This window comes from Microtus ochrogaster, chromosome 15 (genome assembly GCF_000317375.1).
Source record: "Microtus ochrogaster isolate Prairie Vole_2 chromosome 15, MicOch1.0, whole genome shotgun sequence".
Classification (NCBI taxonomy): domain Eukaryota; kingdom Metazoa; phylum Chordata; class Mammalia; order Rodentia; family Cricetidae; genus Microtus; species Microtus ochrogaster.
The window spans coordinates 37,082,347-37,097,189 of NC_022017.1; the positions used below are offsets into that span (position 1 = coordinate 37,082,347).

Consider the following 14,843-nt stretch of genomic DNA (forward strand, 5'->3'; position numbering starts at 1 on the left):
AAATAATAGATTAAAAATAACAGGAAAGCTGACCTCTTGATTTCCTTATGGTAAATTCCTATCAATCGTTCCTATATCTACAGCTTTAGAGAAAGGTTTCTAAAGCAGTATTTAAAAGTAGAAAACACTTAAAATAGCTTTAAAAAAGAAAAACAAACAAACAAAATCAAAACAACTAATGAGGGGCTGGGAGCTGGCTCATGGCTAAAAGCACTAACTGCTCTGCAGAGGGCCTGAGCTCCGTTCCCGGCACCCACAAAAGGTCTGGAGGTTCCAAAGCTGCCTTCTTGCCAGCATGAGCACTGTACAAACATGGTACACATGCAGGCAATGCAGGCACAACAGTTACACACATACAATACAAAGTCACCTTTAAAAAGTAAGCCATGGTATATTGGTATAGCCACAAACCTAACCTTCACTCATTGCACGGCAGGACGTTTACTGAACATACCTGTCACCTGTGGCACATAAGGAACTGAGAGCCTCTCCACACTGTACCCGCTTCCACCAAGGGACTCTGCAATTTTGTTGGTCAGAAAATATAAACTTTTGTCGTGCTTCTCTAACGATTTCGGAAGCCTGTCAAGTTGATAAAAACAACAATCATTAGATATTGATTCCTAAGCATCAACTTCTACAGTGAAGGTCTCAATATTTTAGACAGAAGTACAAGTTACTGGGGGACGAAAAACAAGCCTATGTGCTTTGTAACCAAGTCTAGGTTGTTAGGGCTCTTTCCCCAATCAGACTGCACTAGTAAACTTAGCCCTGTCACTCTGCTAATGTCTGGACAGTATAAGAAGAAGAATACTAGACTCAGTCTTTAATTTTCACACTAAGCAAAATGTAATGAGAGGGAAAACACAGCTGAGTGTGAATGTAAAGCCCAGGACCAGCATGGTGACAGACAAGCCACCCCAGTCACAAGAGGTGCCCTCTCTTTTCCCACTGTGGTCATTACCCTGTGCTTTCAATGCTGAGCTTCCTGTCTTAGAGCCCAAAGTGTGAAAAAAGGGTTATCAGCGTGCATTTATTTTCCTGTGGAATAGCGGGAAGAAGGTACAGCATATGAATTTGCTTTTGTTTCTGTACCACAATTTTACATGTTGTTATGTTACCAGAAATCTTCAACAAGAAAACTATACTGTTACAAGACAGCTCATTTATATGAGCACACAGAGCAAAATGTTATAATTAAGAAATATATTATTACATTTTAAAAGGGGATAAACTTTGCATTTTCAGGTCTATATGCATATCGACAACTATAGAGTCAAAGTATTATGTAAGAGAAAAGGTTATATGATTAAATGCCAGTAATGATACAATTACTATAATTATAAACCTAGAACAATAGTTGCTCCTTTGTAATTATTACTGACTCATCTCTCTATGGTCAACCTTTCCATCAATTATAAAGAATGTGCATACATGCACTTATCTCTGAAAATATGCTCTGGTAGAAAATAAGGGGCTTCCATAGTTCGAGTTTCAATAACCTGAAAGCAAGCAGACACAAAACAAAAGTGAAATTAAAAATCTTTTTAAGACCTTGTAGTGAACATTTACAAAATAACTAAGAGCAAAACCAAAAAGAAACCCTTAAGCATTTACATGAAACACCATGAGTGTATCTTTGAATTCAAACTAAGTTCCTTCTGTTTTCACATGATACTAAAAATTCAACAGCTATTTTAAGTTTAATAATAAAGTATACGAGGCAGTAAAAAAGGATGTGTTACATTTGCTAAATCACCCTAAGAAGAAAGAGAGCACACATTTTCTTAAGTAGCCGAGCAATGCAGACCTCTTTTAGAACCCTCACAAGCTCCCCACTGTGTGCTCAGTAGTGCTCAGGGCTCAGTGTCCTGGGGTGCAGTGGGGGGTGTCTCAATAAAGGGTCTGCACCATTCTGACAATACACAATGCATAAGTGAGTTTTAAATGAATGAGTTTTGCTCTTATGAATGCACACAAAACCTACATTTTAGCATGATGTACTTTAAGATCTCATGAAAACAGGGTTCTTTGACAAAAGCTTTCAATTGTGGCATATTTCTGCCACATTAAGGACTCTGAAATATGTATGAAATCATGTTAGTAACTGGAATGACCACTGAAAAAAATTAAACACCACTGAAAGGTAATAAAATTTAAGAAAGAAGCATTAATCTTTCAACTCCAGCTTTGCCTTATACAACATAAACAAACAACATTTAACTGAAGAAAGCTTAAGACAACAAGTTACAACTGCTCAGTGGAAAGGAGAGAAGAAAACTGTATTCTATTCAACAATGACCTCAAAAACTGTAACAACCAAAATAGACAATATCAACTGTACTTTTGTACCTCATGTTTCTTCAGAATTATCTTAATTTTACTTTGCAGAATTATCCTAATTATATATATACTTACCTTAAATTACATATAATTATTAAAATATATGTACTTATATAAATATATATAGATGTGTGTATATAAGTATATATGTGTGTGTGTATGTTAGAAAAAAATGACTATTCAGAAATTAGCCGATTTTACACAAAACTAAGGCTAGGAACTTTTCTAGGTCTCTCACCTTGCTAACATGCTGGCAGAATGCTGGAACGGCTATCATCTGACTCACAAAGTTGAGATATGCTGCAACCAGTGCCATGATTCCACACCGATGAAACATTGGCAGGTTATCTTCATTGATAATCGCGCTGTCCTTCAGTAGAAAATAAATTTGAAAGATCAGGTTCTCATACTCCATCAGCACATTCATAGTGCTTACACTAGAAAACTGAAGAAAGTTTAGACAGCTGAAAAAAACACACACGCACTACACGTTGTCCTTTTACTATACAGCACTTAACTCCAACTAAACAGTGCCACACCTATATTAGCTATTTTAGTGACCACCGATCTACTGGACAGAAGTAGAGCTGTTTCCATCATCTGCTGAAAGGTCTTGAATGGCTCTGAGCACAGAGTTGTTCACTTTAATTGAATATGCAACCAAAAACCCTGCTACTCAAAATTCATGGTCTTGAATATCATATCTCTCTATAAGTGATATTTAATTCACTAAAAAGAATTTTTTCTTTAGTGGAAAGTTATAAAGCATACCTGTAAAGCAATGGCCAATCGAATGAGGTCAATAACCACCTCTTCATTGGCTAGTTCGATAGTTATAAGAGCCAGGGATGTATAAAGGAGCTCATAGTTTTTCTGAACGTTGTCTTCCTCTTTGCAGCCCAGATATATGTGCCTATATAGCTGCTGCCCATTCTGAAAGATACAGAAAAAGATACTTCTGTATGTTAACAACGTAGCATAAAAAAGAGCAATGACTGCACAAAGTAAACGGGTGTTCTCTAGCGCATTTGCATCATTTGAAGTTATTCTCAAGAATCCCTGATATGGATTGCCATGGGGAAATGGGTATTGTACAGCATAATTCATGCACAAGCATGGTTGCACAGCATTGTTTGAGGAAGCCCAACAGGAACCAGCCCAAATGACTGCCAACAAATAACTTGCAATATATTACAACACACATTGTAATAGTAATACACATAAGATGAATTTTACCAAAACACCACTAAACTGAAAAACTTAAATATAAAAGAACAAATGATTTATTGTTCTTTTCATTCAGCATACAAAAACTAACAAAACTGGATAATATTATAAAAATTCCAGTGATTTCCTCTAAGAAAGAGTATGGACTTTAAAAAGGGGATGCTTTTAGTTCACTCTAAAATAAGTAAAATAACAATGCATATGTATTTACATTTCAAAATAAACAGTAATTTTTTCCTAAATTACATGAGCACTTTTGCAAGGTGAGAATTGTGGACTGGACTGTGGTAGGAAATAAAATGGGAGCAGCTGTTTTCCACATAAGGCTCAGGAGGAATGGGAAATAAAAGATGCTTCCTAGTTTAAAGGCTAAGGCTTCTCTGATGGAAAATCAGTTTCAGGATTTAGGATGCTCCCAAAATATAGGCTGGACTGTCCTAGGTTCCGTACACTATGAGGCACAAATGCCTGACACACAATGTTGGCAGTAAGCACTGTCCATGCTGATGAATCTGTTCTCTTCCACATAGGAATGTAGAATAAAAGTTTTGATTTTTATATTTTGAGAAAGTTCTGTAAATTTCCAGTTAAGGTATCACATGAAAGCCAAACAAAATAAATGGAAAGGTTAATGAAAAAGTGTGACAAATTATCAAAATAAATTTCAAAACAGGGAAAATGTGAATAGATTGCTTCTAAATTAGATACAATTAAGAATGGTTTACACTAAAAGAACTCAGCAGGCTGTATTCTGTGTGCTTGTGTGCACATGATAGCAATAATTAAAGATGCCATGAACTTGCAAGGAAGAGGAGGGAACGTCAGAAGCTGGAGCAGGAAAGGGAGGGGAAGAAATGATATAAATACAACACTTGGGCATGAAAGAGGTATAAAAAAAGGGGCTACCAGGTAAGTCATTTAAAACTTTAAAATCAAAGCATAATTGCGAGAGAACATCTTAAAAGATAGCAGACCCGGCATGGTCCAACAGCCTAATGGCTCACAGAAGCTGAAGTCTAGTGGAAAGAAGCATTGCTTCTATGACTATTGAAACAAACAAAAAAATGAATCCAGATTTAGTGTTTAAGGACATTTATGACCATCATATACTATAAAAAAAAATCTGTCCAAATTATCAACTGAGTTTTCAAAACTCATTCATGGTTAAAAGTTCCTTAGCATTTGGGACAAATTTGATAAATGTGTAATACTCAAAACCAAGAAATCAAACAAATAAAACCTTACTTCCCTGTTTCTGGAATACAATAAAGATGAACTCAAAAGAATTATGTTTACTGAAGGAATCTGATTAATTAATCAATGTTAAATTGAAGCACATCATCAACATAATGACAAAGACAGAAACACTAAAGATGGTGATAGAATGAAATGTCCTGCTCAAATTTTGCATGACTGGTAAAACACACAAAAAGCCTGATCAATTTACAGGACACCAGTTTCCTAAATTCACCCATAGTTAAAGGTAGACATAATGCCTAACACATTTCCCAAACAGTATACAGAAAAACACCTAACAAGCAACAAACTCCAGTACAGTTCTGTCTACATAAAAGCTACTTAAGAAAAACCAGTATGCATATTTGGTTCCCAAGGAGGGCAGAGCAGGAATTCCCCTCAAATGGAGAAATTCAAAACAACTGTGCAGCCTAGCAATCTTACATCCAAACACAGGCTCAAGGAGTCACAGTTGGTACTGTGGTCATATAAAGCAGGCTGAAGTTGGCAGTGAGAGGTCTTTCACTCCAAATTCTATGGCTTCTTTTTAAGCCCACAGATCAATATAAAACCGTCTGACATTTAAAGGGCTATAAGATACATTTCAGACACTCTTTAAAAAGATGACCTTACCTTTTTCATGAAGCTTGTATCTTGTCTACAAATTTTTTCTCTTTTTATCTTCAAGTCAGCGACATCTGGTATAATTCTAGAAACAATATATCAACAATTTTAAACGAATAGCACGTTTGGCTATAAGACCTTGTATTTTGTGGAGGATTACATTTGAACTCAGTCAGTCACATCTACATTTTAAATGTTTATATGAAATGATATTACTTGATTACCATGCTTAACTAAGAATTATATCATCTTCATTCATAGTGCCATTTTTAGGCTTAAAGTAAAACTAAAACAAAACAGTTTTTAATTAATATAAGTAATAATTTCTAGATTAGCACTCTGTAGAGCACACTGAATGAGAGTCCATCACGTTATTTTAAAACATATTAAAAAATCATTTTGATACCAATTAAACATCCCACACAGACACGGGCATGCTCACAAGCACAATTAGCATGGTGACTGAGAAAACCAAGAGCTCTCAGGAAGCACAGCGAATCACCTGATGCCGCGGAGCTTTGCCCTATTGTCATGGCGATCCATGAGGTTGTGCATTACTTCCAAGACTAACTGCCTCAGCTCATAATCTTCCATGAGGGATGGCGATAATAGAGGGTCCAGAAACGACCCGGGCAGAGCAGTAACAATTGTCTTGGCTTTGTATCCAGAAGTCACCTGATTACAAGGGGAAAATCAACAATGTTCTCATGAGTCCTTCTTAGGCAAAATTCTCACATTATTTTTTTTAATCATAAATTTAGGAAATCAGAAACTATGGGCAAAAGTCTGAGGAAGTATATAAAGGAAATCTGTATGGTAGCCAGGATTTTAGCATTTTAAGAGCATTATTTATAACAAGAATAAGATGATCATCACACATCTGGTATGTGGTCCCATGTAAGGCTCAATTGCATGAGTGTCAACTCTGTCCTGACCACACTCTGCGAGGCAGGCTACTCTCCCCCTTACAGAGAGAAAGCCAGGGCATAGGCAGGGTGTATCATACAAGGACATGGGACAGATACAGGGAGAGCAGGTGGAAAGTCTGACCCTGTAAGCTATTGTTTTAAAGAAAACCACTGGGAACAGTAACACATTTTCAGTTTGGAAAATTGTATTTTGCTACTCGATTTGACATTCATGGTAATATTTAAACTTCTCCAATTTTTAAATTTTGAAGGAGAATATACTTAAGTACTATTAAGCATTTAAAACCCACCAAAGAAGAATGCACAAAGCTGACTTACGATATAATTAGTATAAAAAGTATGGTGGTCCTCATTGTCCGCTATGTTCAGCAAGTCCGGTTTTATCCCATGCTTTTTCAGACCCAGGCCAGCTGGCCTTGGTGAATTCCCGATAGAACATCCCCATTGTCTCAGTGTGGGTGTACCCCTCGCGGTCCTGAGTTCCTTGCTCGTGCTCCCTCTCCTTCTGCTCCCTCAAGAACAATGGCAATGTGTTTTTGATCCTACTGCATGTACTGGCTTTGGGGGAGCCTAGGCAGTTTGGATGCTCACCTTACTAGACCTGGATGGAGGTGGGTGGTCCTTGGACTTCCCACAGGTCAGGGAACCCTGATTGCTCTTCGAGCTGATGAGGGAGGGGGACTTGATCGGGGAGGGGGAGGGAAATGGGAGGCGGTGGCGGGGAGGAGGCAGAAATCCTTAATAAATAAATAAAGTAAAAAAAATCCCCCCCCAAAAGTATGGTAGTATATTAATATTTGTAAAATTTGTTTCCTATAAAGAATTAGAGTCAAACCTTAGACAATTTCATAAGGAAAGTGAATCAACAGTGTTTATGTCATTGGTATATAAAGATGTTATTTTAAGTTAGACACAACAAATAAAAAGGACAAGTAGGAAAGGACTGATAAATATTGCTGTAGCTCAATTTAAAATCCTATATAACAAGCACCAGGAAGAGAATTAAAACTGAAACCAGATTCTTCTGCACCTGAGTATGAAACGAAGAGTGAAATAACACTTACAAAAAAGGGCTCTCAAATGAACTGAGAACGTACTGGCTGGAAGGGTACACATTTCAAAGACCGAGTCTCTACTTTTGTCCTTGACATGATCCCAGGAGTTAAACAAAAATGGAGTATCTTTATCAAGACCTGAAGAATGGCAACACCATGACACACCAACATGGATAGGAGAAATCGCACAAAGCCGCACCCCCAGAAGAAGAGCTACAGGGAATTAAAGACTGTTGAGAGAGGGAGAATAATCTTCCCCAGAGACAAGCCCCTAAGTTGTCATACCTAAAACCAACAATAAATGGACTCCGCAAGTTGCAGCTATGCGCATATTTGCATAATATAACAATAATAATTAAAGAATTTGAAAACAAGCAGAGAAGGAGGGGGAACTGTATAATTCAAAGGTAAGAAAGAAAAAAAAATGAGTGTATTTAGCATATAGTACCAGAGGACCTCTGTTGTGCTTTTTTTGTTTTTCTTTTCTGTATCTATTCCCACTCTAATATAAAATGACAAATAATCACTAACAAGAAGCCACTGTCTGAACAGAATGTAGAAGGCACTATGGGTTTTCCTATCTGAATTCTATTGTGTGACCCTGGATCTCTTCAATTATTTCCATCTAACTTCTTTGAGCGTAGGTATCTCTACCGACATGATGGAAGTTGTTTCTGCCTTCTGTGAGCTTGATCATAATAAAGATCAAACAAAATGACAGGACAGGCAAGCACTGAATAGTGAAGAATAGCAGAACAGAGGATAAAGGAGAGATACTCAAGTGAACAAACCACAGAGAAAAGCAGCAGAGTCTGAAGCTGGCGGTGACACACTCTTTTCAGTATTTACGGGATGCTCCCCTCACTTCTATCAAACTCCTTACCATAAGCAAAGATCTCAGCAACATTATCTGAATCCTCCTGGTTCCCAAATCTCTGAAATATATGAAGTATTGGTATTACTAATTTAGACTTATTTATATTAACTTCATCTACATAAATATCTTTTACTGACTTAAAAACTTTATTCTTATTGGCTAAATATTTTACTTATTTTTATAACTGCTTATGCCATGACTCACTTTATACACCAAAATAAATTTCTTATTTATTAAAATAGATAAATGTTAAAAAATTTAAACAAGAAAAGTCAAGCTATTGGTATTCAAGAACAAACTGATGTGTTGATACAAAGATTAAATTCTCCAAGTACAAGACGTGGTGACCCAAGAATGTATGAAAATGCCAACTGTCCTCTGTGAACAGAGCTTACATTTAGAGATGGAAATGCTAAGTTCATATATCTGCATATCATATTTTGCACACAAATATCAATTTCTCATATTCTTCATCATAAAAGGATAGAACTACAATAATTATTATAAGAAGAAAATATCCTTTAGTTGACTTTTACTCCTTGTGCCATTGATAACCAACCCCTTTTCTATTTATTAGTTCTGCCACCACTCTTACCCACCTACTGCTAAGAAAGCATGTTCACCCATGACACTTATAGTCCTATCCTACTTTCTCCAGCTGACAGTGCCTTTTCTTCACTTATTTGACTATACTGAATGATGGCTATGGTATGCTAAACATGAATAAATATGCAGTAATCCAATCCGGTACTCAGTATTTCCATCTCCTTAAGTTTAAAGACATTTTTTTGATGAAAATCCAATTGCTATATATATTTATAAGACATGAGATTATTTTAACACATTAGCTAATGTTTTAGCATATTACCAAATCAAATCTATAAAGAGGGAACATTACCATCCCAAGTCATTATTCCTGATTCATTAACAATGTTTTAAAGGCTTTCAGGAAGCTTGAAATTTCACCCTACATATGTGCAGACATACACAAAGCACAAGTCAAACAAATCTTACACCTCATTAATAAAAGAGTTAAAAAATTTGAGAATTTGTAAGTTAAAAATTATCCAAATATGTAAATATATATTCCTGATTTAATAGCCTAATGATCTAGTACCAAAGAAAACACTGTTGCTTTTTATTACTGAAGTTTTAAAATACCAACATTTTTTGAGTTAAAAACATGTAATCCATTAGTCGGTTCATTTACATCGGAGAACATACCCTAGTTGACTGATATCCAAAGTATGAGTTGATGTTCCAAAAACAGGCACTTTTCCCATGATGAACATCATAATCTCTGACCTCTGATAGTCTGGTAAGTTACTTCCAAAAAATCCTATAAATACATGATGACAAATTTCACAAATTGAAAAGTGGCAAATTCTCCATATAACTCCAAAACTATTTTTAAAATTATTTTCTGTGTATATATGCATTTTGCCTACATGTATGTCTGGGTACCACTTGCATGCCTGGTACCTAAGGAGGGCATTTAAAGTTACATATGGTTGTTAGTCTCCATGTGGGTACTGGGAATTGAACTTTGTTTTTCTGATGATCAGAATATACTGTATGAAAATTTTTTTCAATAAAAAAAAGAATTTAGTAGTAAAAAACCATGACATATACACTTACTATGCCCAGTCAATTTATTTTTAAAAGCATGTATATGAATATTCTCTTCTTTTATAGACATACAGAAATACATATTAATGTACAAACTTGTGTACATAAAGAGATAGGGGAGAAGACCAAAACAAATCAAAGAACTGCACAAAATGTAGACAATCAATGTAAACAGGTAAAGAACTGTGTTCTTATATTTATTTCCTTCAAACACAATTTTTAGAGGTCTAGACCATCACTCCACTTTGGCAAGTGTACTATCCAAGTCAAACAGCTTATGCAAGAGCATCTTCCATATCACCATACAGTGGCTTGCAGACTGACACACGAACCTATTGTCTGAATGATAGCATTCTGCACAATCTTCTCATCATTGTCCTTGGAACTTAAGGGGATGCTGCCCACAGACCCCTGCTGGCTGTCACTGGCCTCCAGCTCCACACTGAGTCGCAGGTGTTTCAACAGGGTGTTGAAGACTTCCAGCACTGTTGGCCCTGTGAAAGACCATCTTTGTGAGGATGTAACCTCAAAAACAGCTCTCAAAATTCCAAACAAACTTTATATTTACTTTCTTTTCCTGTTAACAGTACCTAATAATTTATGAGCTATCCAGTTCATTTTTCTTTAAGTTGTATAACTAAACAACAAGGTCTCACAGTCACACTACAAGCATATTTTGGGTATCTATGAGGAACCTGCTGTTTGTTTGGCTTTGGTACAACCTGCATAATAAACTATCCCAATCTTTCTACCTGTTAGTTTCAAACCCAAGACCAATGGCTGAGGTACCTATTTAACTTATTGAAAAAGACCTAGATGCCAGGTTCTCCCAGCATCTCTCAGTCCCTATCTGTTTCAGGGTATAATTAGCATATCCCACCCTCTACCCTGATCTCTCCAGCCCAGGGGATGAGCTGCCCTTCCCCCAAAAGACTCTTCCCTATATAATCCAGACATTTTGGTGACTCATCTGTTTTGTACTTTTGGCCCCTGTATCTCTATCATATTCCTGCATTTCCCTAACCACATGTGAATGAACAGCTTGTTCTTTTCCCTTTGCTACCTGCTACAATCTACCAGCTTCCCAGGCATGCTGCCCAAGGTCGAGTTTTTTCCATCACACTTAAGACAATGACAGCAATTCCTCCCAGCCAGTTCTACACTGCAGTACATCTCTACTCAGTCTTTGAAGCTTCCATGAACTGCAGAATGACTTGCATGCACTGTAACTTTAAAGATACTTCTTTCGTTTCTCCCACACATTCTAGCAAAATGGGCCACATAGTATTCTGCTTTTGCTAATCTACATTTCTGCAGTTTTTTAATTACTGATTGTCTCAGGCTACACGTGATCAAACTCTCTTTATAACTGAGAATTATGAAGAATTGTCTACATAAACTAAATGTGGAAGAAGCCCTTTGTCAAAATGGCTGCGGTCACAAATGTTTGATATTATTTGCAGTAATGTCTGTTGTAATGTTTGCACATGTGTGTATATGTTTCTGTGTGTGTTGATAATAACTATGTATACAAAAATAGTTTATAGGCAGTATTCAAATACAAACACCAAATTCATCAGTGCTTCCTATACTTCTTATATACAAAGATGGTAAGAGGTATTTAGTGTTCCTACATTAAAACAAGTGGAGTCCACTTCCAAGACATGTCAGCACTGAGAATATTTCAACATTGAAGCATTTTAGATTTTGGACTTTCGGACTAGGAAATCTGAACCTGAATCAGGTGTAGTAGTGTGGTACTGAAAGCTCAGCTACTCCAGAGGCTGAGGCAGGAAAGTTTCAAGGTGAAGGCCCACATAAGCAACATAGTGAGATGAAGGCCAGCCTAGAATGTTTAGGAAAATGTCATCTCAGTAGCAGTACATTTATCTAGGATGTGCACAGCCCTGAGTTGAATACTTAGCGACATTTAAAAAAGAAAGAATGTTCAATTGTTCAACTTATATCACTTTTGAAATCTGTATTCACCCAATGTTCAGTATATAAATCATATTTTAAACCCTTTGTAAAAGAAGTACAAGAGAAAAAAAATGAAAGAGGGGAGAAAAAAGAAGGAAAACTGATTATATACACTCAAATTACAGAACATTTGAAAATATGTAGAGAAATCTTAAAGGGTGCTCACAGACAACTACTGGGAAAACACTGCATATTATTAATGCATTCCTTTTGTGTTTTATTGACACTCACCTATAGAACCTTTAGCAGCAATAGCGACAGCCTCCAACAGAACCTGAATGATACCTGCTCGAACCCGTGGAGAATCTTTCTTACAAGAGTCAAGGTGTCCAAGAATTTCCTGGATCACATGGTGAGAATACTGAGCCTAAGGGAAGCAAATAGCACAAAGATGTGTGAGCAAATAAATGTACATGGCATATCCGAAAGAATGAAAAGGTACACCGTACTCATTATAGAGAACTGATATTTATAATATGTAGCTCCCCCCCCCCAAAAAAAAAGCATTGCTTTAAAGAACAGTGATATTGGAAACTATGGCATCTTGAGTAAAAAAAGCAAATTACCAAATACTGTATTTAAGTTGTTGGTGGTAGTCGGAGCAGGGGTGTTTTAAAATATGGCTCGGGGATTAAGTACACTGGCTGCTCTTCCAGAGTATGGCTCCCAGTACCCACATGGGAGCTCACAACTGTTTGTAATGGATCTGATGTCTACCTCTAGATTCTCTGGATATTGAGCATGCATGAGATGCAAATACATGCATGCAGGAGGAGAGAGGCGAGAGACAGACAGAGAGATATCCTGCCTCAACAAGTGAAAGATAAGAACTGATTGTTGAGAGTTGTCCTCTGACTTCTACATGCATGCCATGGCACACATGTGCCTACATTTAATACACACACACACACACACACACACACACACACACACACACACACACACACCATTAGTACTATTACTACCAGCACAAGCTAGAATTGAACTTCTTACCTGGGAAACTGCACGCTCCTCATGAAGCACATGCAGCTAAGTCTGCCTTGTTTAAAAGTATTTAATTTACTGGCTGACCAGGACACTTCTGTAACTGAGGGTGAGGAAGTTTTTAACAACTATACACATTAAGGCTTTCCTAGGGAAATTAGGACCCATGTTCATCCTACTTCCAAGGGATTAGCTAAAATTAGTATAATATATTAAAAAGAATGCATAGTGAAAGAATCAAAACTGAAGACATGAAATCACATTTAAATTAAGAACTAATCAAATCTTTTCAGATTTTAAGGTGAGAAAAACCAAAGGTGGTCCTTTGTAGAAGACAGTGCTCCTAAGATTCTATAAAGAACAGAAGCTATCACAAAAGAAAACCAATGCCAGATCAACTGTATAGTAGAAGCACACAATATATGAGTTCATAACTGCACTAAAAGTGCCACAATAAAATTATCTAATCCTCTTATGTTTCATCTTGGCAAGTAAGAAAACAAGCAGTAAATGAGAAAAATACAAATAAGAACATGCCATGTGCCAGCTACAGTGGTGTAGGCCTTTGATTCCAGCACTTAGGAGGCAGAGGCAGGCTGACCTCTGAGTTCGAGGTTAACCTGGCCTACATAGTGAGTTTTAGGATACTCAGAGCCTCAGAATAAGACGCTGCCTCAGAAAACCAACAAAACAAAACAAAGACAAAACAAAAAACATGCTTTGTATCCTAGTTTTCCACTTGTTTGGTGTTATGCACATCTATACAGAATAATCACTACTTATTTAATACAAGCAGTTCATTAAACCTTACCTGAATAGAATACATTATAATCTTAAAGCAGTGAACTGCAAATTCATTAGGATCCCATAGCTTGTGATGATCTAAATGCCTGTAAATAACAATTAGAAATTAAGAACTCTTGGCTTTTAATAACACCTTCTTTTAAAACCTTCAACAATATAAAAATCAGAAAACTTTCTAAACGGAAATCAAGGGTTCCTCGTTCCTAACTATGGCACACATTTCTAGTTGCTAAGCTTGGCCATACAGTAGTGCAAAGGGCGATTAAATAGTATACTTTGATTGTTAGTATACTAAGTGTCCATGGTGTTCATGACTCTCAGGCCTGAAACCTTCTAATATAGGACTTTATTCCTATAACAACTAACACATTGACCATTAACATTTTCAAATAACAATTCTTGCTATTTTACAACTTTCAGCTAACATTGCCAATAATTACCTACAGACTTAAAATGTTGGGATTTCTCTGGTGTTTAGTCTTCTGGTCTCATTTCACACTAACCCCTTCACAGCATCCAGCATACCAGCTCTCCTGTACTCAGTGTTGAAGGAAAATGTGCTATTTCAAATTCTTAAGGAATCTTTTATTTTCTTTATGGATCAAGCAACAATTTAAATAAAAAGCCTATTTCAATGGTGAACTAAAATAAATTTGGAAATAAAATCACCAAAGTAGTTTTTTATATTTACCTACAACTAACTTAAAAAACATTACTCCAAACTCAAGATAGCTATGAATTTCCTATTTTTAAATGACAGATGACTTTTTGACTTTTTCTCATAATCTATAATTATTGTGCATATCTTTCATCTATCTGGTGATATTTTTCATATATTTCCAAATTACACTGTACCTTACTGTAGACAATATCCAGTTAATTAATTAAATAGCTATTAGATAGGGCAAGGCCCTGTTGATGAAGCCAACACTTACTTAGGTCATCGAACATGGAGAAAGTCAAGATGGAATCTAAAAGTTTCATCACTACTGACTAGCATTCAAGGTACTCTGTACGTTATCAAAGGAAAAAGATAATCCTCATTATCACCTAGCTACAAACCTTGAGACCTGCAATAGAGAGCTACCTGCAAAATCTACTGGAGCACAAGAGGCACAACTAACAATATGGAAATCACCAGAATCCTTTTGACCA

At 36.4% G+C, this 14,843-nt stretch overlaps 1 protein-coding gene across 3 annotated transcripts in view; it reads right to left on the bottom strand.

Annotated features, from left to right (window-relative positions):
* Positions 1–14,843, bottom strand: part of Efr3a (EFR3 homolog A) — an 82,821-nt gene that overhangs the window by 16,573 nt on the left and 51,405 nt on the right. For all 3 annotated transcript variants that reach the window (XM_005354544.3, XM_005354543.3, XM_005354545.3), the window contains 11 exons: positions 13,696–13,774; positions 12,132–12,267; positions 10,253–10,414; positions 9,516–9,630; positions 8,298–8,349; positions 5,933–6,105; positions 5,440–5,515; positions 3,115–3,276; positions 2,582–2,713; positions 1,435–1,502; positions 455–582 (listed from right to left, as the gene is read on the bottom strand). In XM_005354544.3, coding sequence (XP_005354601.1) covers positions 455–582; positions 1,435–1,502; positions 2,582–2,713; positions 3,115–3,276; positions 5,440–5,515; positions 5,933–6,105; positions 8,298–8,349; positions 9,516–9,630; positions 10,253–10,414; positions 12,132–12,267; positions 13,696–13,774 — 1,283 coding nt within the window. The remainder of the gene's footprint in view (positions 1–454; positions 583–1,434; positions 1,503–2,581; positions 2,714–3,114; positions 3,277–5,439; positions 5,516–5,932; positions 6,106–8,297; positions 8,350–9,515; positions 9,631–10,252; positions 10,415–12,131; positions 12,268–13,695; positions 13,775–14,843) is intronic.